The 22614-nt window shown below is 39.2% G+C and overlaps 1 protein-coding gene across 1 annotated transcript in view; it reads left to right on the plus strand.

Moving 5' to 3' along the window:
* pcif1 (phosphorylated CTD interacting factor 1) overlaps nt 1-21230 on the plus strand; it is a 40102-nt gene extending 18872 nt beyond the window's left edge. Inside the window, exons 4-16 of the mRNA XM_028811978.2 lie at nt 902-1048; nt 3034-3179; nt 12056-12210; nt 12620-12767; nt 12977-13060; nt 13275-13374; nt 13492-13654; nt 15645-15817; nt 17832-17918; nt 18063-18247; nt 18342-18435; nt 18523-18698; nt 20421-21230. Of these exons, the coding sequence (XP_028667811.1) occupies nt 902-1048; nt 3034-3179; nt 12056-12210; nt 12620-12767; nt 12977-13060; nt 13275-13374; nt 13492-13654; nt 15645-15817; nt 17832-17918; nt 18063-18247; nt 18342-18435; nt 18523-18698; nt 20421-20718 (1956 nt within the window). The 3' untranslated portion in view covers nt 20719-21230. The remainder of the gene's footprint in view (nt 1-901; nt 1049-3033; nt 3180-12055; nt 12211-12619; nt 12768-12976; nt 13061-13274; nt 13375-13491; nt 13655-15644; nt 15818-17831; nt 17919-18062; nt 18248-18341; nt 18436-18522; nt 18699-20420) is intronic.
* Nucleotides 21231-22614: the final 1384 nt, after the last annotated feature.

Genomic DNA, 22614 nt, shown 5'->3' on the forward strand with positions numbered 1-22614 from the left:
TTTATACAAAAACTAACCATAAACAACCAAGAAAACTAACCTTGCATGAGTCGAGTTGTGCCATGAAGGAAGTGAGGAGGAACCGGGTGGAGAGGAGATTACAGTTTTGAGGTAAAGTCCCTCTGCGCGATGCACGTCTGACTGAGAACAATGTACTGTACAGGTACAGGGAAAGACTGAACACATGCGTAAATCAGCAGCGCATACGAACCGAAAGGGAAACGAAATAGAGCACAAAGATTTCACAGAGATTGCACAGGGAGAGACTGAACACGTGCGGAAATCATCGGCGCATACGAACCGGAAGGGAAATTGGCTTGTTCGTCACCCAAGTGTGTGGTCGTGAACAGATGCAAAAGTTTGGCAAACTTTTTGGTCGTAACCCGATTTGTACATGTTCAGAGACGTACGTGACCCAAGGTTCCACTGTATTTTATATACAGTGCATGCATAAACTAGTTCATTCATATGTAACAGCAAAAATTAAAAGTAACAAAGGCACTTAATTACATTTTTCTGCTTTATTATAATTGTCATTAAAATCATTATGCACGTGTTTAAAAGAACAAGAAAATGAAGAAATTCATCAGATGATTTCTCCTCCAGCATGATGCAGTTTAATTTTTTAGTTTCACGTGTATTGGGTAAATGTGCCTTAAGATAAATGGTGCATATGGAGTAATTAGAAAGCTAACCTAAATTCTGACAAGGCTTGGCTAAAAAAGTATGACTGAAATGTTGTTTGTAATGAGGAATGAGGTTAGAGTTTATAATAACCCTACAATTACATTTGCAGGCTTCATCTTCCCTTTTAATATAGAAAAAAACAACAAAATGTACAGCTTTACTATGTGGCTTTATTTTTGGTTGTTAATTATTTGCCTTTCTTTTCTCTTACCAGTCGGATCCACTTGGCTTAAATGCAGCTCCTGCGTCCTCGGAAACTGGGCAAGTGACTACAGAGGCAGTAGTGGACAATGGGCAGCATAAAAGACGACTGTCAGAGGAAGCCATACCTGATGCACCCAACAGCTTCAAGAGACCAAAAGTAAGTTGCTCAGCATTCCTGTAGTTTGAGCAGACTCGTTCTTTCACAGTACTGCACCAGGATCTATTAGTGGAATATTAGTAAGTAATGTAATACTACTGGAATTGTCCAGACTTCTCTGAACTAGATGCATGGTTACTGTTTGTTCTGGGCTAAAAAGTTCATATGGATGAGAATATTTCTCCCAAAAGACGGAGCTAATTCAGTATGCTGTTTGTAGAAGTTATTTGTTTTCATCAGGATTTTCTAATAAGATATTTCATATTTGGAAAAGAGAACAGCATTTCTTAACCCTTAAACTGCCACATACTTGAGGGTTAATGCACCCCTGGACGTCAAATACTTTTTACTTCACTTTTAAAGTAAACGTCACAATTCACAAAGCAAATGTGAAATTTAATCGAATACGTTTTTTTTTCAAGCAAAGAGTATGACAATTACTGCAACCCTGATAATTTTACACACTGCCAATGAACTGTAAAAACTTTTTTAAAATTACTGCAACAATCAAATATATGTACAAAGTGCAACTGATGCCATTGATGAAATTCAGTAAATCACCAAGCCAACTGCGCTTGAACTGGCTGCACGCAAGCGCTGACGCTTGCAGGCTAGTCTAGTGCAGCGGCTGAATCCCAGGGACAGTGGTGCTGCAGTTCTTCCAGGGCCGGCAGTGGTCATGAGCTGGTTGCTCAATAAATATATGGCACTGACTGATCAGCTGCTGCGTGCTGGCAAATTGCTCTGTGAAGCAACTATAGCCGGTTGCGGCATTCAATGAATGTACATCACCGAATATACTCGGCTCCGGCGTGCTGACAAATTGCACTGGGAAACAACTTTAGCCAATTGCGGAATTCAATGAATGCATGTCGCCGAATACAGTAATCCCTCGCTATATCGCGCTTCGCCTTTCGCGGCTTCACTCCATCGCGGATTTTATATGTAAGCATATTTAAATATATATCGCGGATTTTTCGCTGCTTCGCGGGTTTCTGAGGACAATGGGTCTTTTCATTTCTGGTACATGCTTCCTCAGTTGGTTTGCCCAGTTGATTTCATACAAGGGACGCTATTGGCATATGGCTGAGAAGCTACCCAACTTACTTTCTCTCTCTCTCTCTTGCGCTGACTATCTGTGACGTAGAGGGTGTGAGCAGGGGGGCTGTTCGCACACCTAGACGATAGGGACGCTCGTCTGAAAATGCTGAAAGATTATCTTCACGTTGCTACCTTCTGTGTGCAGCTTTTAAGTATGCTGCACGGTGCTTCGCATACTTAAAAGCTCAAAGGGCACGTATTTCTCTCTCTCTCTCTCTCTCTCTCTCTCTGCTCCTGACGGAGGGGGTGTGAGCTGCTGCCTTCAACAGCTTTGTGCCGCGGTGCTTCGCATACCTACAAGCCAAACAGCCCTATTGATTTTTTTGCTCCTTTGAAGAGGAAGATATGTTTGCATTCTTTTAATTGTGAGACTGAACTATCATCTCTGTCTTGTCATTGAGCACAGTTTAAACTTTTGAAAAAGAGACAAATGTTTGTTTGCAGTGTTTGAATAACGTTCCTGTCTCTCTACAACCTCCTGTGTTTCTGCGCAAATCTGTGACCTAAGCATGACAATATAAAAATAACCATATAAACATATGGTTTCTACTTCGCGGATTTTCTTATTTCGCGGGTGGCTCTGGAACGCAACCCCCGCGATGGAGGAGGGATTACTGTATACTCTGCTCTAGCATACTTCCAAATTGCACTTGAAACTGATTTTATCCGGTTGCGGCGTTCAACAAATGTACTTTGCCGAATATACTCGGTTCCGGCATGCTGGCAAATTGCATTAGGAACCGACTATAGCCGGTTCCTGCGGATTAAGGGTTAAATTGTATATGAGCATTATTGACTTTCATTTGATAGACTGAAGAACAATAATGGAATAATTCTTTATTATATTACATTGATAAGAATTTCTGTGTTGGCTTATTTTCCAGGTGGATGTGCAAGTAAACCCCACAACTCCAACCATACCCATCTCCCCTAGTACTACAGGAACTCCACTATCAAAAACATGGAATGCCACAACAGAGGATAAGCAACTGCCCACATCGCCAGCCCCTGCACCGTACAGGCCGACTGTGTAAGTTGAAGTACATGGTTTTTAAATACATGCATTGCTTCCCTTACTCCATAAACAATTCTGGATTTGTTTTGCCACTAATATTTACTTGTAGTTTGTGAACAGGGATTTCTTTTGTCATTGGTGGTGTAACATCTTTTGAATTTTAATGCCCTGGTTGCTTTGTTATGAAAAGTGATGCATTTATTTTTTAAATGCTTGTACTATTCTTATACACTTGCAGGAAGAGTCATTAACACACAGAATCTCTTGAATCGAAACCTCCATGTATACTCAAACCCCACCCACAAGTACTGGACAAAAGTGCATTTTTCTCTTGATTCCAAAAATTGGGCATTACTGCTCTTTTGTATAAAAATGTTTTAAAATCTTTTTTTTTAAATAAATCAATTAAAATAATCACAACTTTAAGAAATGCTATCATACTTATAATTTCATATAAATTGAGCAATTTAAAATGTCTTTTTTTTTTACAACCTACATTAAATGACACACTGCATTATAGCATAGCTGTAAGTGAGTCATTGGAAAATTAGGTACAGTGCATCCTGAAAGTATTCACAGCGCATCACTTTTTCCACCTTTTGTTATTTTACAGCCTTATTTCAAAATGGTTTAAATTCAATTTTTTCCTCAGAATTCTGCACACAACACCCCATAATGACAACGTGAAAAAAGTTTACTTGAGGTTTTTGCAAATTTATTAAAAATAAAAAAACTGAGAAATCACTTGTACATACAGTAAGTATTCACAGCCTTCGCTCAATACTTTGTCGATGCATCTTTGGCAGCAATTACAGCCTCAAGTCTTGTTGAATATGATGCCACAAGCTTGGCACACCTATCCTTGGCCAGTTTCACCCATTCCTCTTTGCAGCACCTCTCAAGCTCCATCAGGTTGGATGGGAAGCGTCGGTGCACAGCCATTTTAAGATCTCTCCAGAGATGTTCAATTGGATTTAAGTCTGGGCCCTGGCTGGGCCACTCAAGGACATTGACAGAATTGTCCTGAAGCCGAGTGGCCTTTGATATCTTGGCTGTGCTTAGGGTCGTTGTCCTGCTGAAAGATGAACCGTCGCCCCAGTCTGAGGTCAAGAGCGCTCTGGAGCAGGTTTTCATCCAAGATGTCTCTGTACATTGCTGCAGTCATCTTTCCCTTTATCCTGAATAGTCTCCCAGTTCCTGCCGCTGAAAAACATCCCCACAGCATGATGCTGCCATCACCATGCTTCACTGTAGGGATGGTGCCAGGTTTCCTCCAAACGTGACGCCTGACATTCACACCAAAGAGTTCAATCTTTGTCTTATCAGACCAGAGAATTTTCTTTCTCATGGTCTGAGAGTCCTTCGGGTGCCTTATGGCAAACTCCAGGTGGGCTGCCATGTGCCTTTTACTAAGGAGTGGCTTCCGTCTGGCCACTCTACTATACAGGCCTGATTGGTGGATTGCTGCAGAGATTGTTGTCCTTCTGGAAGGTTCTCTCTCCACAGAGGACCTCTGGAGCTCTGACAGAGTGACCATCGGGTTCTTGATCACCTCCCTGACTAAGGCCCTTCTCCCCCGATCGCTCAGTTTAGATGACCGGCTGGCTCTAGGAAGAGTCCTGGTGGTTTCGAACTTCTTCCACTTACGGATGATGGAGGCCACTGTGCTTGCTCATTGGGACCTTCAAAGCCGCAGACATTTTTCTGTAACCTTCTCCAGATATGTGCCTCGAGACAATCCTGTCTCTGAGGTCTACAGACAGTTCTTTTGACTTCATGCTTGGTTTGTGCTCTGACATGAACTGTCAACTGTGGGACCTTATATAGACAGGTGTGTGCCTTTCCAAATCATGTCCAGTCAACTGAATTTACCACAGGTGGACTCCAATTAAGCTGCAGAAACATCTCAAGGATGATCAGGGGAAACAGGATGCACTTGAGCTCAATTTTGAGCTTCATGGCAAAGGCTGTGAATACTTATGTACATGTGATTTCTCAGTTTTTTTATTTTTAATAAATTTGCAAAAACCTCAAGTAAACTTTTTTCACGTTGTCATTATGGGGTGTTGTGTGTAGAATTCTGAGGAAAAAAATGAATTTAATCCATTTTGGAATGAGGCTGTAACATAACAAAATGTGGAAAAAGTGATGCGCTGTGAATACTTTCCGGATGCACTGTAGGTGTCAACAGCATGGGAAACAGTAGGGTTGTTTTAATGTTAGTACTATTAAAGTAGAAAATGAGTTGTACTTAGAGTATTTATCCTCAAAAGAGGGCAATTTTGGAAATATTGGAAAATGTGTGTGCAGTGGTCATCATTAGTTAGCTCTGGGGTGGATTGTCTTGTTACTAAATGTTTTGTAGAATTGCTCTTGGAAGCATAGTCAGTGATTCTTCAGCTTATTTGAAGGGAAAGGTACAGATTTATAGATTAACATTTTAATTTCAACAGTAGGAGATGTGAAGTTGATGCACTTCTATTAACTACCAATTCCATTTTTGACACTGCTTATTCCTATTAGAGGGCTGTTGGGGAAGCCATCTTTTCAAGGTATGAACCTTGTCTTTCTGAAGTACAGAGCTCCAAGGACCTGGGGCCTCATATATATATATAATATATATATATACACGGTGCGTACCCACAAAAATGATACTTGCGAACGTTTCCATGTTCAAATTGCGATGTATAAAACCTTAACTTGGCATAAAGCCATGCACATTTCCACGGTACCTCATACCCTGTCGTACGCAAGTTCTCCGCTCGGTTCTGCAGACCCAGCGTCAAAGCAGTGCTACTGTTCCCGTGTGGTTTATCATTCTTTTTCAGATCCACGTCCTGACGCGGCTTTATAAATACACTGAAATTAACCGCATATTGTTTATTAGTTTAATGCATCTGATTGTAATTAACCAGTAACAATATAATGGTCCACGGAATGGTCAAACAATTCCAAATACCATAACTGCTTCAACGTTGTTACTCTCACTGCACCACCACCTTCTTCTTTCAGCTGCTCCCGTTAATGGTTGCCACAGCAGATCATCTTTTCCCATATTACTCTCACTGCACCACTCGGAGCAGCTGATCAGAAAGAGAATTATCGTTATACAGCATCAAGTACACGCTGCCTCAGCCATGCTCTCTATTGAACTGCTCTCATATGACAAACGCTTCAGAGCCTTTCCTGTACGGACCTCGCGGTTCAGAAAGAGTTTCATCCCAAGAGCTCTAAACGCACTCAATCAGTCCATCAACTGCTCCTTGTAGAACTTTTTGGACTTATAAGTACAATTGCCTCACTGTAAACTTGCACTACAGTTACAATATTGCACAACCTGAGCCACTTTATAAAGCGTGTATTTACATATGATGACGATATCATTTTTAAGATGAAATGCAGCAAAATGTTTATTAATATTATACAGATAAAAGAACCTTAAACGTTTTGAAGAATCGGCGTTATAAGCTTACAGATGGCTTAATGTCTATTACAGAGCTGATTGTGTGGCGATCAGTTACTTGGAGAAAGAAAAGGAAGTACAGGAATTGGAGATTAGTACGTTTGAAAGAGACAGTAGTGCAGGGGCGACCTTAGGCATGTGCAAACTGTGCACCTGCACAGGGACGCCAAATCCCAGGGGCTGCCACACCAATATATATTGAATATAAAACAGAAAGAGAAAATAACGACACAGCTAAAAATGCAGCGGCAAATTTCAGCAAAAGTTTAACGCTTGTGTCACGAGCATGAGGCGGCTATGCAGTGTCGGCAACGGACGTGGCCATCCGCCGTGCATAAGATACCAAATTGACATTGGCGGGTGAAGGGGCCACCGATTCTTTCTCTGCCCAGTGCCGCCACGAGCCTTGAGCCGCCCCTGAGTACTGCTGCAATAAATTATTTCACCGAAGGTTGCACACAATCACTGCACCACCGTTTTCCAATGTTTAATAACGTGCTTTAACTCCTATCATCATGAAAATGATATCACGTATACATCTCAGTATTTTAGTTATTCAAAGAGCTGTAATATTACGAATGTAATGGATTCTGTGTCCTGTCGGAGGAAGAGAAAGCCGGTTTAAAAAGCATGTAGTGATTCACACACACACAGCTCATAGAAGAACACATACAAAACAAAGCATTTAATGTGCTACTTTAATTACAATGTGATTTGAGAAACTGGTTAATTAAACGATTTTAAGATGAAGTTTATGATGATCTACTTTAATGACAAAATAAACTACGTAATTAAAGTGGAAATTTCGAGATTGAAGTTGACATTTCGTGCTTTTTCCCACTGTGTGCCTTTTTTTTCTTTGTACCATAATAAGCTTTCATATGACACTCAGATAGTGGGCTACATCTCGCCTTTTCACGGCGACTTTGATATCTGACAACTTCTTTTTTATTTCGGCACTGCGACTTTGTGAACTTGAGCTTTCGAGTTTCTCTGACACACAGTGTCAGTCAATTAGCTTCCTTTTGTTGTTTATATCACTGTTTAAACCAACAAATAGTACGTTTTTCCTTGCCTCCAATTGGTATTCGCTGAAATTCTTCCATTTTCCCTCTTGGGGCTATTTATATTGCTTTGCATATTCAAAGAGGCGTAATTCTGGGAGGAGTTGGGGCGGGACAGCAGGCGCGTGCATGAGTTACTTTTCACGCTGATCAGGATTTATGGAGCGGAAGAATGTGGAAGTTTGCATATGCACATATTCCTGCATCTGGGTTTTTCTGTGCTTAAGCACATTTCGGCTTTTGTGCTTACGTCAGGTTATAGTGCGAATTCTACGCACGGCGTTATGCATGAGGCCCCTGGAGCCTGTCCTAAAAAATTGGAAAAATGTGAAGTCTACACTGGACTCCAGTCCATATATACACTGCCACCATAGAGTCTTTTGTGTTGGAAAAGACTTGACACAATCTTAAGTTATAGAGTGTGTGTTTACTGCCCACAGATCACTGAGCAGTGTTTAGTTTCAATCCAAGAACATAGATTGTATCACAGAAGTGCCTACCATGTGTTCAGTTATAAAATTTAAATCTTCTAGGGGTTTTCCTCCTACTATCACAAACATGTAGGAAACAGGTTCGTTGTCTGTGTTTTTGTTGGTGGCACAAATGAAGAACTGAATTTCTTCTTTATCTATTAATCACATCTATCTGAGTGTAAATCGTTTTCTTTTTTTGTTTGCCGTTGCCCTGTGCATCTCTGTCACCAGCTGACATTTCAACCAGTAGTTTGTCCGGTGCTTCTTGCACTTGTTGTTTAGTATCTTGATCAAAAAAAACTGATCTCTGTACTTTGGATCAAGGACAGCAGTAAGTGAAGTGGCCCCGAGAATGTGCTACTACAGTGTTTTGTGACAGTTTCCTAAAGTGCCGTCTGAACTCCGCAGTCTGTCTTGTCAAACTTGCTAAGCAGACCTATAAGCAGTTCAACAGAAGTAAACTTGTCTACAGCTGTAGATGAATGCACACTTCAGTCTTTAGTACGTTGTTCAAATGGTTCAGGAAGAGGAATCATGTTTTCCACAAGTCCCTACTGATGAGGGGACTTACTGTAATGTGCTGTGAGAGATGCAGGAAGCTTGTATTCAGCACCATGAGCATCAAGATTGTGCATCTGATCAACCACACTTATTAACATATATTTGCTGTGCCCACGTGTCGAGACATCTTGCTGTAGCATTCTTATTGGTCAGCCTAGCTCTGTATGTGTGTTGTCAGCTGTGAAATGGCAAGCTGTAAGTGCTTTAAATGAGTGACTGTCTGCCAATGGTAATTCTTCTCTGACTCAATTACCCTTAATTCACAGTGAGCTGCAAAGTGTGAGCCATGCAGCTTAAACTTTTAATGCCACTTTCTTCCAAAGCTTTTCTCATGTTGCGAGTGTTGTCATTAGGCCCAACATGCACATCAGTTTTTGAAATGTTCCACTTAGCTAGTATATAATCAAAGGCTTATGCAACATGTTGCGAGTGTTGTCATTAGGCCCAACATGCACATCAGTTTTTGAAATGTTCCACTTAGCTAGTATATAATCAAAGGCTTATGCAATGAAAGTTGCACAGTGACAACTAAGACTCCTTATCATGCAGCACAACTCTTTGCCTCACATTTTACATCAATCTAGTGTGCTGTCAGACTCAACCTGCTCATAGGGCTGACCTCTGAACTCCATAACTCTGTAGCAACATTGCAGTGACATTGTTTATTAAAATGCCCTGGATATGTGTAGCAATAACATAATGCAGGCAGTAACACCTCTGTAAAGTATCACTGGCATGGAAAACTGTAACAAAGTTCTAAATTGTGCAGTAGTTGACGGAAACCCTAGTCCTCAACTAGAGAAAAACACTGGTTATTGATTGTGATCATTTCCATAATTTTTGAAGTTATTCCTTTGGATCTTTTGGAAATGTTTGCATTTTGAATGGATTGTTGTACGAGGCAACTGCTAGTGAACCTGCTAGCGTCTGAATAAACTTTTCATTTTTGTAGCATTGGCAGCTAGAAACTCCATGTATAATTTGTTATGGTGGGTCTTTAGATGGGTAATTAAATCTGTGGTGCTGAATGATTTAATTGCAGTCTCCTCACATTATCTTATTTTTGCAGATAGATCAGATAGCAATTCTGTTTTCCTTTTTTACAGAGAAGTATGACCACACGACCAACATGCTGTTTTATTATTAACTCTTTTAGGGCGGATGTCGACTTTTGTCGACAGGAGGGGTTGAAGGCGAATGTCGACAAAAGTCGACATCCAGGGATAAGGGGAGACAATCAGCTGTTAATGGCGACAAATCTCACTGTCACGTCACAGGCATTCCCTCTGTGCTTGGAGGAATGCTAGACTCGTTGACTCGGCAAATAAACATTGCATGATCGTGAGTTGCGAAATGTAAACAAAGGCAAGATGGCACCGACATGTGAAAAGGCAGCGAAGCAAGTGCAGAAAAGAAAACACTCGGCAGGCGATGTTTTGCGCATTATCGCGGAGTCGGACTCTTGATTTTTCAGAATCGGACTTTATTGGCAGTGATCAGGAGATCGAGCAAGAGAGTTAGAAGCAGGCATCAGCTGATCAGACACCAGCCGATGCCGCGCCAGCGGATCTGCTGCCAGTTGAGTGCCTTCGCGCAGCCGATGCATCTACGGCAAGGTTCGCATGGGATAAATACACAGACATTGATCCGTTGAGAGCCGATCTGGCTACCGGAGTTTACAAGACGGCATGGCTTGCTGTTGGACACGACAGATCACCAGCTGCTGTACTTCAGGCTGCTCTCTCCTGATGCTGCTTTTCAGCTACTGTCAGACGAGACAAACAGGTAGGCAGAGATTTTTTTTGAATCGCGGGCTGCGTTTGCATTCTCGTTTTTCAAAGTGGAAACCCACAACGAAAGACGAGATGAAGCGCGCTGTGGCATTACAAATAGGGATGGGACAGAACTGGTGATATAACTTCAGGGAGCATTGGTCCAAACGTGTTTTGTCCCCTGGTGGCTTAGGTACGTGCTGCTGCAAAGTTTTATTCACTTCTGTAATAAACAGAAGCAAATCCCATGGGGTGAGCCAGGCTATAATGCCATACATAAAGTTCATAAAGTTTCAGAAGATGAAAAGAGGTGACAAAACGGTTTTCATGCAGGCAGAAAACTTGGTGGCAGTGGCATGGCACGATGGCAAATGGGTGACTTGTCTCTCTACAGTACACACTAACAATATATGTTAGAAAGTGCAGCAACAGACAATTGAAAAATAGGCACCAAAGCAACACATATTGTAAGGAGTGCAATGTGGCAATGACTGAAATTGGCTGCTTTGAGCGAGATCAGACTTTGCTGTGTAAAATGTATGTGATATGTATGTGAAATCATAGAGTATGCAGGCTCATACAACATGCAAGACAGTAACATTTGTCAAAAGTAAATTTTTTTGTTGATTTGATGTGTTAAACAATTGCTATGTGTTCTTTTTAAAAAATGTTAGTTTTTGGAAAAATATTCAGCCCTGGGAGAAAAGAAACAAAAAAAAAATTAGCCCTAAAAGAGTTAATAATAGTAAAGAATAAACAACGTGCGCCATGCTTCTGTCCACAAAACTTAAAACTCTTTTTTTGCACATGTATGTGCATGCTTTTCTGGTGCAGCTTTTGAGCTTGAAAATGTGTATTTACAATAATCTCTGACTCACCAAGCAATGAAAACAATTTATTAAAATTATTCAGTGAACTTATAATGTTGTTAAACCGGAGTTACCAGTTGTCGGTATTGGCCAAAAGTTACACATCAGGCCAATGCCAGTGTCGTCATTTTTAAAGAATATGGCTGCAAATATATCCTGCATCTCTAGTATTTATAATTTTTAGATAGCCATAAACCATCTGCCATGGGGCAGCGTGCTGTTTCTTCTCAGTTAATGAACTACTGAATTTTCTAACTTTAAAATGCCAAAAAAGGAGGCAGGCAAGAATCAACTGTAAAGCGCAGAAAAAAATGTACTTGTGAGCAAAGTGATCAAGAGTTGGATGAATCAAGTACACTTCTCCAAATTTTAATAAGTGTTATATTGATAGATTCCATAAATGCCTTATTTTATGTATTAGACATTTAAATTGTTTTTACACATTCTTGGCCTTTTGTTAAGTTCTGCAAAATTTGTGTGTTCATATATTTTAACAAGTTACTATTTAATTATATGTAGCACTCGCGTTGGAAGGGATTGTAATATGACTGATTCTAAGTTTTTAAAAAATTAGTAATGTCTTACTAGTTTTATAAACATTAACCAGATTGACCTATATTGCTAAATGGTATCTTTGATTCATAGTTTAAAAAAGGAAAAACTTATTCAAAACCATTTTGCTATTTTAGGATTTATTGGGACTTGGATATTCAGACAAATGCTGTAATTAAGGAGCGCCCTCCAGTTGATGCACTCCCTCCCCACCCGGAGGTGGAGCTAATGAGGTCACAGCTGACAACAAAACTTCGCACCAACTACAAGGAGTTATGCCAACAGAGAGAAGGTAGGATTAATACAGAGAAAAGAATGCTTTGATGTAGGTATGTCAGATCCATTTCAGTGATACAATGTATTCTCATCCTTGTTTGTTGATCACTATTTTTTCTTACTTTATGTTCTTTCTCTGTTTCAAGATATGAATTGTGATTAATTTCAGTTTATTAAAACCAATGATTTCTAAGGTTTATATTTTTGCTAGGCTATCCCATGACTAGAAGACTTTAGAAAAAGAGAAACCTAATTTGATATATAAACAAACAAAAAAAGCAGCTCATGTGTTCATGGCTCACCAAGAAAGCATATCATGTAAAAATCATTTATCTTACAATTTGCACTTAAACTTAGAGAATATGCATTGCTGATGCATCTGAGTGTTGTAGCATTATTTTGAAAAATATTTGTCTTTGACACAGGCATTGATCCTCCACGAGACTCTTTTAACCGTTGGCTTTTAGAGAGGAAGGTGCTAGACAAGGGCAAAGACCCACTGCTGCCAAGTGAATGTGACACTGCTGTGTCTTCATCTATGTTTCGTGAAATCATGAATGATATTCCCATCAGGTACGTATTTCCTACCTGATTTTCAACAGAAACAAGTTCATAGTTCTTGCAACAGCATTGCAAGAAAAGTGTCAATATTTTCAAGGAATTTGCTGTTTTCTTTGGGTGATATGATGCCACTTTCTGAGCTGCTTATAACTCATAATAGTTTGGCTGATGTTGCATTTCAAATCAAGTTGATTTCATTCCTGTATCTCCTTTTTTGACAGGTTATCACGAATTAAATATAGAGAAGAGGCCCGCAAGTTGCTCTTTGGATATGCAGAGGCAGCTAAGAAGCTGATAGAGTCTAGGTATGTATGTGTATGTGTGTGTATGTATGTATATGTGTCAATTAGTGTCTTCCCTAATAGCTTTTTAAAGCAGCAGAGGCTAATTTTGTAAAATGGTTTTATTTGTTGAATTCAAATTTCAGTTGGGTAAAATTACAGAGTTCTAACTGGTAGCTTACTATCTAATACAAACTACCAACTCTGCTACATTTGTTCATTTGGTTCTTTTTCTCAGGAATGCATCTCCTGATAGCAGAAAAGTAGTCAAATGGAATGTGGAGGACACTTTCGGTTGGCTGAGGAAAGATCACTCTGCCACAAAAGAGGACTACATGGTAAGGGAAACTTGAATAAAGCAGTGTTTCAGGTTGAGTCTGGAACAGAGCTGCTTCTTGCCCTTGACTGTTTATTCTAGCCTTCCAAATTCTAACACCTCAATTGTGCCTTTGTAGGATCGCCTGGAACACTTACGAAAGCAGTGTGGTCCTCATGTCACTGCAGTAGCAAAAAATTCAGTGGAGGGTATCTGTAGCAAAATCTACCATTTGTCCTGTGACTATGCACGTCGTATCAGAGAGCGCCACCTCGCCCTTCTAAAAGAATGCAACATCACTGGTGGGTCCCCTGCAGTTTTGCTAATTGTTCATATTATCTTGCAGGGAGTGTTTTAGTCTAAAAAAATTCTGCCTGGCACAATGTTTCATTTACAGTCTGTGCATCAGCATGGTTAGCTAGATTAAGACTGATGTGCAAATAATTTTAACTTTTGATGAAGACAGTATTGTTATGCATTCCCCTAGTAGTTAATAGCTTTTCCCTTCCCCCTCATTGTACTAAGAATGTCAAATTAGACAAAAATTACTATTTAAACATTCATATGTTCAAACTTATGTTAACTGTGAATGGTGTATGTACATCTTTTTTTTTCTTTATTGCTTATGGTGTATCTGTAATTCGTCCTCAAATAGAAAGTGGAATGGGGTATGCTTTGCTCTGTCCCTTTCTACCTGTAATGCGCATAAGAAATCTCGAAACACTTGCTAATGATGTTTAAACATTAAATGCAGTTATTAATCATGTTCTTTTTCCCCATCTATGCTTTTTGATCATAGAGGCCAGAAAACCTAGTTGACATAATCATTTTTCTTTTTATGAAAATTGATGCACTGAGAGGTGATATGTGTTTTACAAATTAAACTATTCAAAATACTAAATGTTGTCTGTCTTAATAGTCTTAATATATATATATATATATATATATATATATATATATATATATATATATATATATTTTTTGCAAAACACTTTGAATAAAGGCATTTGCTAAATAAGTTTGAGTGTTTTATCAGCATACTAAGTCATATTATACAGAACACTACTTTAAAGAAAATAGCAAAAAGTGTAGACTATAGTTTGTTCCATGGCTAGATGAAAATTAATGTTTAAAAAAAAAAAAAAAAATCAACAAATCCAGATGGTGGATGATAAATAGGTTAAGTGCAACCCAACTTGGTAATTTGCAGTGCAGATGTCTATTGCAGGTAGGTGTAGGCAATCAACAAGAAATATATAGCGCTACGCTTTGTCTTTGTTCCCCTTTACAGTTGCAGCAAAAATGATAATAAACTTGACCAGAATCTTTCTGTTGGTTTAACTGTGGTGGGTGTTTTGTTTGCTTAAAGGAATTTATGTAAAATCTACAGATAGCTAAAATGCAGAGTGAATGTAAAACTCTGTGTTAGGCTGAGGTAGTATGAATAATTATTTCATTGAAAAGGCACTTTAAAATGATTTTAAAGACAGTATAAGAAAAGGCATTTATTTTCCTTGATGATAATGGAAACCAGCTGCTAGTTGCTATAATGGACAGTTAACCGCTCTAGCATAAAACAGTAAGTCTGACCTCAGAATGCGTCTGATCGGGAGCAGAATAAGGTTGGGTGGGTGGGGTGGAGGTTTTGTTCTTTGTTCCTACTACAATAACTTTAGATATAGTAATGGGATTGGGTTAGAAAAATCAACCCCATAGTGTTTTGAAGTTTTAATGGAAAAAGTGATTGTTTTACTACTTACAATACAATCTAATAATTAAAACATACAAATAGGTAGTCTTAGAAAGAATGTACAAAAAAGACAATGTTAAATACTATAGTATTGCCTAAAATGTTACATGTACAATGCCAGCCAGCATTAACACGAGATAAAACAGAAAACCTTTCTTTGTGAGTAAGTTTTTACTTTCAAATAAGATTTTCATAGAAGTTTGGATTAATTTTGAATAGTGACTCCAGTGCGACAGCCCTTCAGTAGTACCTGGCATACACAAGAATTTACTTTTCTTCAGATTTTACATAGCTAGTTTATAATCTTGTGTTCATCCTGATGATGTAAAAACTGAGTGCACTGAACTATATTCTCTCTGCCCTTTGTGAGTGAAATAGAGCAAGGAGTTAGGTTTGAAAGAAAAAAAAATGTATGGTGCCCAATATATTATTGTATACGTCTACAGTACTGTTACACAGAATGACACCTCTAAAAAGTACAAAAATGCTGAAAAAATAACTTGCACATTTATAAAATATGTATTTTTTTTCTTCATTTATAGAAAATATAGAGACCCCAGAGGTGCAAGATCGTCTTGTGTACTGTTATCCTGTCCGCCTGTCCATCCCTTCTCCTTCACAGCCTCGGGTTGAGCTGCACTTTGAGAATGATGTTGCCTGTCTGCGCTTCAAAGGGGAGATGGTTAAGGTCAGCCGCAGCTACTTCAGCAAGCTGGTGAGATTCTTTGTTATGAAATAATGTTTACAATTTTTTTGTCATTTAGCCTTTTTGTTCAAAGTCTGAGGTGTATACACCAGAAGAATTACTTAAATGTGCTTTAAATATTACTCGAACACCAATTTTAAAGAGTATACTAAATGTTACAGTAGAGAAAACATTAAAATGGGAAAGTATTTAGCAAACACAAACTTACAGCAAGCTTTCTGTCCATTTTGACTGTAAAGCCCAAAGTAAGGAGGAGAACCTAGAAATTGTGAAAAATTAATAGGAAATGTTGGCTATTCTTTATTATTAAATAGACCTTGTCTTGGAAATGTCAGTTCAGATTATTTGCACACTGTGTAGAACACCAATTACAGTGGGATAACTTAGTCACATGCGATCACATTCACTGTCTTACCTCCCTTGCAATGCTTGATAACCATCATTTTTGTGTCAAGGTCAATTGCCTTTTTTCCTGTAATTGTAGGACAATTGTAACAGCATAGTTGAAACTGCTGCAGGTAATAAACTGAGATAGAGATGATTGAGTCAGAGCAAGCAGAGCTGACTTGGCGAAAACTGTTTGCTCGTGAGACATGGTAGCAGTCGTAAGTCAAATGGTTGTAAGATGCATAGGTCGTAAGTCGATGACTACCTGTATTATATGTTTCAACAGAGACTGGAACAAGCTATTAGAGATACTGAAGGGAATAATGAAGGAGAAGTAAGAGCCTTTACTGCTCTTGTGGAGGACAGTGATAACATGAGAAAACACAAATAAAATGTGTATATACTCAGAATTGCTGATTAAAGTGAGGAAGAATGTCAAAATGATTATGGATAAAAGCTATTGAAAGAATGTAATATAAGCTTGCCTTCTTATGTAAGACCTTTTTTTAACCTCCTGTTGCATTTCTCAGTTTAAAGTCACACTGGCAGAAGAGTGTGTGCTTTAAGTTTGTGCATGGGTCGAGAAGCAAAATATGCGTTGCCCTTTAATCAACCATATAGTATGATCATCTGATTGTATGACAGGAAGACAGTAGCATGTTTTTATTCTAGTTGAGTAAATTTGATCTTTTATAGAGAGATTACAAAATTTTAAGCAAGTATTGCTAGGAAATGCACTTTGTTACCCTGTATTGGATGTTGATGGCTCAGCTCATCTTAACTGGTATTACCAAGCCTGGTATAGGGAATAACAAAAATGTCTAGTAGTTGTGCATTTAATTTGATATGTACAATTTCAACTTGTGAAGTGAGATGATGTTGCCAGACTTGATCAGTGTAGTATGTTTTTCTTCACTAATACACTGTCATCTTTGTGAGATGAATTCAATTGGAGTTAAATTGGTTTACAATAATAAACATTAGGTAAGGTGTGTGCTTATAGAAATGCAGTTGATGGAGAATTAAAATTCCAAGGTAATTTAAGATTCTTTCAAGTTGCCACCTGTACTTCATTTCATTTACTTAAACAAGTAAAACAGACGTGCTTTGCCAGCTATTTTTCAGAAATATTTAAAGAGAAATTTATAAATGCCTCAGTAGTATATAGAGAAAGGCAAAATAACTTCTGTCTTATCTACTAATAGATTATAAAAATGCAAGATACATCACAAGTTAAATTGAAGTTTTAAGACTATTAATAAAGATCTCAAGATAATAGTAATTAAGATGGTGCAGGGATTAACATATTTTCCAAAGAGAACATTAAGCAGTTATATGTTCAAAGTGCTGTTGAGTGTTACATTATTTTATCTGGCCAAACAAAGAGTGGCTACCATAAATGTACTGCTGAATTTAGTAAATATAATTCAGTAAATTATAGTCCAAAATACTTATTTCTTTGTAAGATGTAATTTTATGAATATGATTAGGACATTGTTGCCATAGTTTTTGCAAAATCCCCACGGTCTACAGCGTCTTCTGTTTTTTGTGTGTAATGTGTCACTGTCCCAGGTAGGGGGGTTAGGGTTGGAGGTTTGGGAGCACATTTCCTAACTGCATTGTCGTCTTTTTGTAGGAGCTTTTATATCGGTACAGCTGTGTGGATGACCCCAGGTTTGAAAAGTTTCTGTCAAGAGTATGGTGCCTCTTGAAACGATACCAGGTAATACACTATGTTCCTTGTGGATTGAAATGTTTGTGTTCTCTCTCTCCCCCTCTCTCTCTCTCTCTCTCTCTATCTCTCTCTCTCCCCCAGCCCCCCCCCCTGTAAAGTATCTGTGGACAGTGATCTATGTTTCTTTCTTAGGCATTGTTTGGCATTGGAGTCCATGAAGGGACGGGCCTACAGGGGGCATTACCAGTTCCAGTGTTTGAGGCTTTGCACAAGCAGTTTGGTGTGACTTTTGAGTGTTTTGCTTCACCTCTGAACTGCTACTTCAAACAGTTCTGCTCTGCCTTTCAAGACACAGATGGCTTCTTTGGATCCCGTGGGTGAGTGTGGAGCAACTTTAAAGTAAGCAAAATTCATAGCAGTTCTTAGACATTTGATTTGAGTTTTTTTTTTTTTTTTTTTTTTCCCCCACAGACCTTTCCTAAGCTTTTCCCCTGTTAGTGGGTCATTTGAGGCCAACCCACCATTTTCTGAAGAGCTTATGGATGCTATGGTAACTCACTTTGAGGTACTACTTTTTTTCTGATTACTTGTTTGTTGTTTGTTTTTTGTTTGCTATTTAGAAACTAATTTTGGTAAATTTTTTGTTCCTTAGGATTTGTTACAGCGCTCCAATGAGCCCCTTTCATTCATTGTGTTTGTTCCGGAGTGGCGAGATCCACCTACACCTGCACTCACTCGTATGGAGAGTAGCCGCTTTAAGCGACATCAGCTTACCATTCCTGCATTTGAACATGAGTACCGCAGCGGCTCTCAACACATTTGCAAGAGGTAAAGTGAGTTGGGTAGAGTGCATAGTGTATGGTGGTGTTGTTTTTTTGTTTTTTTTTCCCCTCTCACTCTCATGGAGTTTGTTTACTTGAGCCTATAGGGAAGCTTTGATGTATTAGATGTAGATATACACAGTCCTGATCAAAAGTTTAAGACCACTTGAAAAATGGCAAAAAATCATATTTTGCATGGTTGGATCTTAACAAGGTTCCAAGTAGAGCTTCAACATGCAACAAGAAGAAATGGGAGTGAGACAAAACATTTGTTGAGCATGCAATTTAATGAAAACAACGATTAAACTGAAACAGGCTGTTTTACAGCTGATCAAAAGTATAGGACCACACCTCCAAAAAAACCCATAAACCCCCCCAAAACAGAAATCAAACTTCCAGACCTGAACTCAGTACTGGGTAGCTCCAGCTTTATTGCTGATCACTTCAAAAATTCGTTGCGGCATGCTTGATGCAAGCGTTTCCATGAAGTGAGTGGGAACATTTCTCCAAGTGGTGAAGACGGCCGCACGAAGGGCATCAACTGTCTGGAACTGTTGTCCATTTTTGTAAACTTCCCTTGCCATCCATCCCCAAAGGTTTAGATCAGGGGAACAAGCAGGATGGGCCAAAAGAGTGATGTTATTCTCCTGGAAGAAGTCCCTTGTCCTGCGGGCATTGTGTACTGTAACGTTGTCCTGTTGAAAAACCCAGTCATTACCACACAGACGAGGGCCCTCAGTCATGAGGAGTGCTCTCTGCAACATCTGGACATAGCCAGCAGCCGTTTGACGCCCCTGCACTTCCTGAAGCTCCATTGTTCCACTGAAGGAAAAAGCACCGCAGACCATTATGGCACCCCCTCCACTGTGGCGCGTAGAAAACATTTCAGGTGGGATCTGCTTGTCATGCCAGTAACGTTGGAAACCATCAGGACCATCAAGGTTAAATTTTTTCTCATCAGAGAATAAAACTTTCTTCCACCTTTGAATGTCCCATGTTTGGTGCTCTCTTGTAAAGTCCAAACGAGCAGTTCTGTGGCGTTCAAGGAGACGAGGTCTTTGAAGACGTTTTTTGTTTTTGAAGCCCTTCAGTCTCAGATGCCGTCTGATGGTTATGGGGCTGCAGTCAGCACCAGTAACGGCCTTAATTTGGGTCGAGGATCGTCCAGTGTCTTGACGGACAGCCAATTAGATCCTCCGGCTCAGTGCTGGTGAAATTTTTTTGGGTCTTCCACTTGACTTTTTTGTTCCATAACCCTCAGGATCATTTAAGAAATTCCAAATGACTGTCTTACTGCGTCCCACCTCAGCAGCGATGGCGCGCTGTGAGAGACCCTGCTTATGCAGTTCAACAACCCGACCACGTTCAAAAAGGGAGAGTTTTTTTTGCCTTTGCCATCAGAACGTGCGACTACCTGACAGAAAATGACAATGAATCCACATCTTGGCACAGATTTGGCCTTTTAAAGGCATGTGGTCGTAAAATTTTGATCAGCTGTAAAACAGCCTATTTCAGTTTAATAGTTCAATTAATTGAATGCTCAAAAACGGTTTTGTCTCAGTCCCATTTCTTCTTGTTGCATGTTGAAGCTCTACTTGGAACCTTGTTAAGATCCAACCATGCAAAATATGATTTTTTGCCATTTTTCAAGTGGTCTTAAAACTTTTGATCAGGACTGTATTGTAAAACTTCGCATCTGATGCAGTTTTCCTTTTCATGTTTTTCTCAGGGAGGAGATGTATTATAAAGCTGTCCATGGTACTGCAGTTATCTTTCTTCAGAATTCGGCTGGATTTGCCAAATGGCAGCCTACTCCTGAACGTATCCAGGAGCTGATGGCTGCTTACCGGGTGTCTGGGCGAACTCTGTCCTCACAGGGGACCACATCAACTTCAGCCGGCAATGCTGAGAAAGAAAATGAAGCTGGCAAAGAGCAGGGGACAAGCAAAGATGTGTCTACACGGGATAGTTCAAGTCGGGACAACAGGAATCTCACTACAGCATCACTGGAGACAACAAGCGTGTAAATGATGGGGGAGGGGGGGCTATTTTTAAGGCTGTCTGACAGGCTGGACCTGAGAAAGGAGTATTTGTATATACCTGGTCCCTGGTGGACTTGTTTTCTAAATTTAAAATGAACTGACATGCCATTTAACAAAAATTAACATGACTGATTACATGGAAACTGTGGGCACTTAGTGCCCAGTTTCAGATTAACCTGGCAATACTGCCTTGTCACTTGGTTGGTAAAATTGTCCTGGACCTGGCTGGAACAAGCGTATTTATCGGCATGTCTTCAGCAAGGCAGCTATATAATCATAATTATGAACTCTTTTCAGCACCAATTCTATCCTTCCCACTTGCTGTACCACTTCTGTAAGATATTTGTCACCAGCAAAGACCTATAGACACTGGCAAGGCCGTATGTATCAGAGCTGTGTGTGTGGAATTACTTGTTCCTTTTTACTCAGAGTGAATTTATTCTTTTACTGTTTTTATTTTGCATAAAAGTGACTGAAGTGCATTTTAAAAAGCTCTTCTCTAACGGGGAGGTGAGCAGAGCGAGATGGTTATAAGGGTTAGGCACAAGTTTACAGGAGAAAGCATGTAAGAGCACGGGGATCTTTGACCTCAACATGCAAACACACACCCCATGCAAGGTAAACTCCTGTCTTTTGTCCAGTGTGGCCGGGATAGGCTCCAGCCCTTACTACCATGTACATGACTTTAAGTGAGTTTAAAAAGGAATTAATGAATGCATAACCCTTTGAACTTTTCTGGGCTGCAGTTCTCGTGAACAAATGCTACATCAGATGAATGTAATTTGGTGTCACCAATAATAAATTAAAGTCTGTCAAAATTAAGTATAGAATTACTTTTAAGATTTGTTTTGTTCATTTTAGTTTTATTTTTGTATATTTTTATGTAACAGTACTTAGCAATTTTGTGCTTTTAAGTACTTCAAATGTAGTTTTTGTGTACACAGACTGTCAGGTGTACAAGTTGACCTTTTTCATGTATCCTATTTTAAGGTGTTTTCTGTACTACCTTATAAAGAAAAGATGATTGCCAGTATGGCTTTAATTGGTGGCTTGTAATTGTTCTTTGGGGACGAGAAAGGTGCAGGCAACTTGACCCACCAGTTTCCTGCCTGCTTCTGTTTATTTTGTTTACTTTGTAATTTGTTTAGTTACTATCTGCTATAGCTGCCATTAATGCAGAAACTGAAGAAATGCGGTTTGTCCCTTCAGTGTAAAAATTGTTTGGAAGTGGAAGCAGCTGGTAAATTTAAGAAGCTCTGCTTCTCTCTGGCTTATTTAATTTTTGAGTCCATCAGAGGGGTTGTCTTCTGTGTTGTGGTGTAATATAAATAAGCATATATAGATGTGTGTACGTATATGTATATAAATATATAAAGAGAGACGTATAAATATAAAGTTTTCCATTGCATGTATGTGCCTGAAGTGCACACCACCAGTTAAATCATCTCTGCATGCATCACCTGCCACCCCTTCCTTCTTCAAAAGTGTCTGTTTTCTTCTTGACATTTTTTTCATAATGGTTGGACAAGTTCATTGTGAAGGGTGGTTGTTTTTTTGTAATTAGTTGCGTTCTCTTATTCATTTTTGAAGCTAGGATGCAGTTGGTTCAAGTCTTTCTTGGACTTTTATTTTTGAATAATTTCAACAACATTTGTTGTTTAATGTATGTGTTTAATTTTGTGATTTTTTTATTTTTTTTTTTTTTTGCTCTTGTGGCTGACTGGCGAGCAGATTAGTTGTCAGATGCAAAGTGGCTTGGGAGAGTGGTATGCAGTTAAGGAGGTGTACAAGTCAGACTTTCTTACTGCAATATGTAGAAAAAAATGATTGTACAGTATATATGATGTTTAAAATAGGTTGCAGTTTTGTGCATTTTGTATA

The sequence above is a fragment of the Erpetoichthys calabaricus genome, chromosome 10 (assembly GCF_900747795.2).
Source record: "Erpetoichthys calabaricus chromosome 10, fErpCal1.3, whole genome shotgun sequence".
Classification (NCBI taxonomy): Eukaryota; Metazoa; Chordata; class Cladistia; order Polypteriformes; family Polypteridae; genus Erpetoichthys; species Erpetoichthys calabaricus.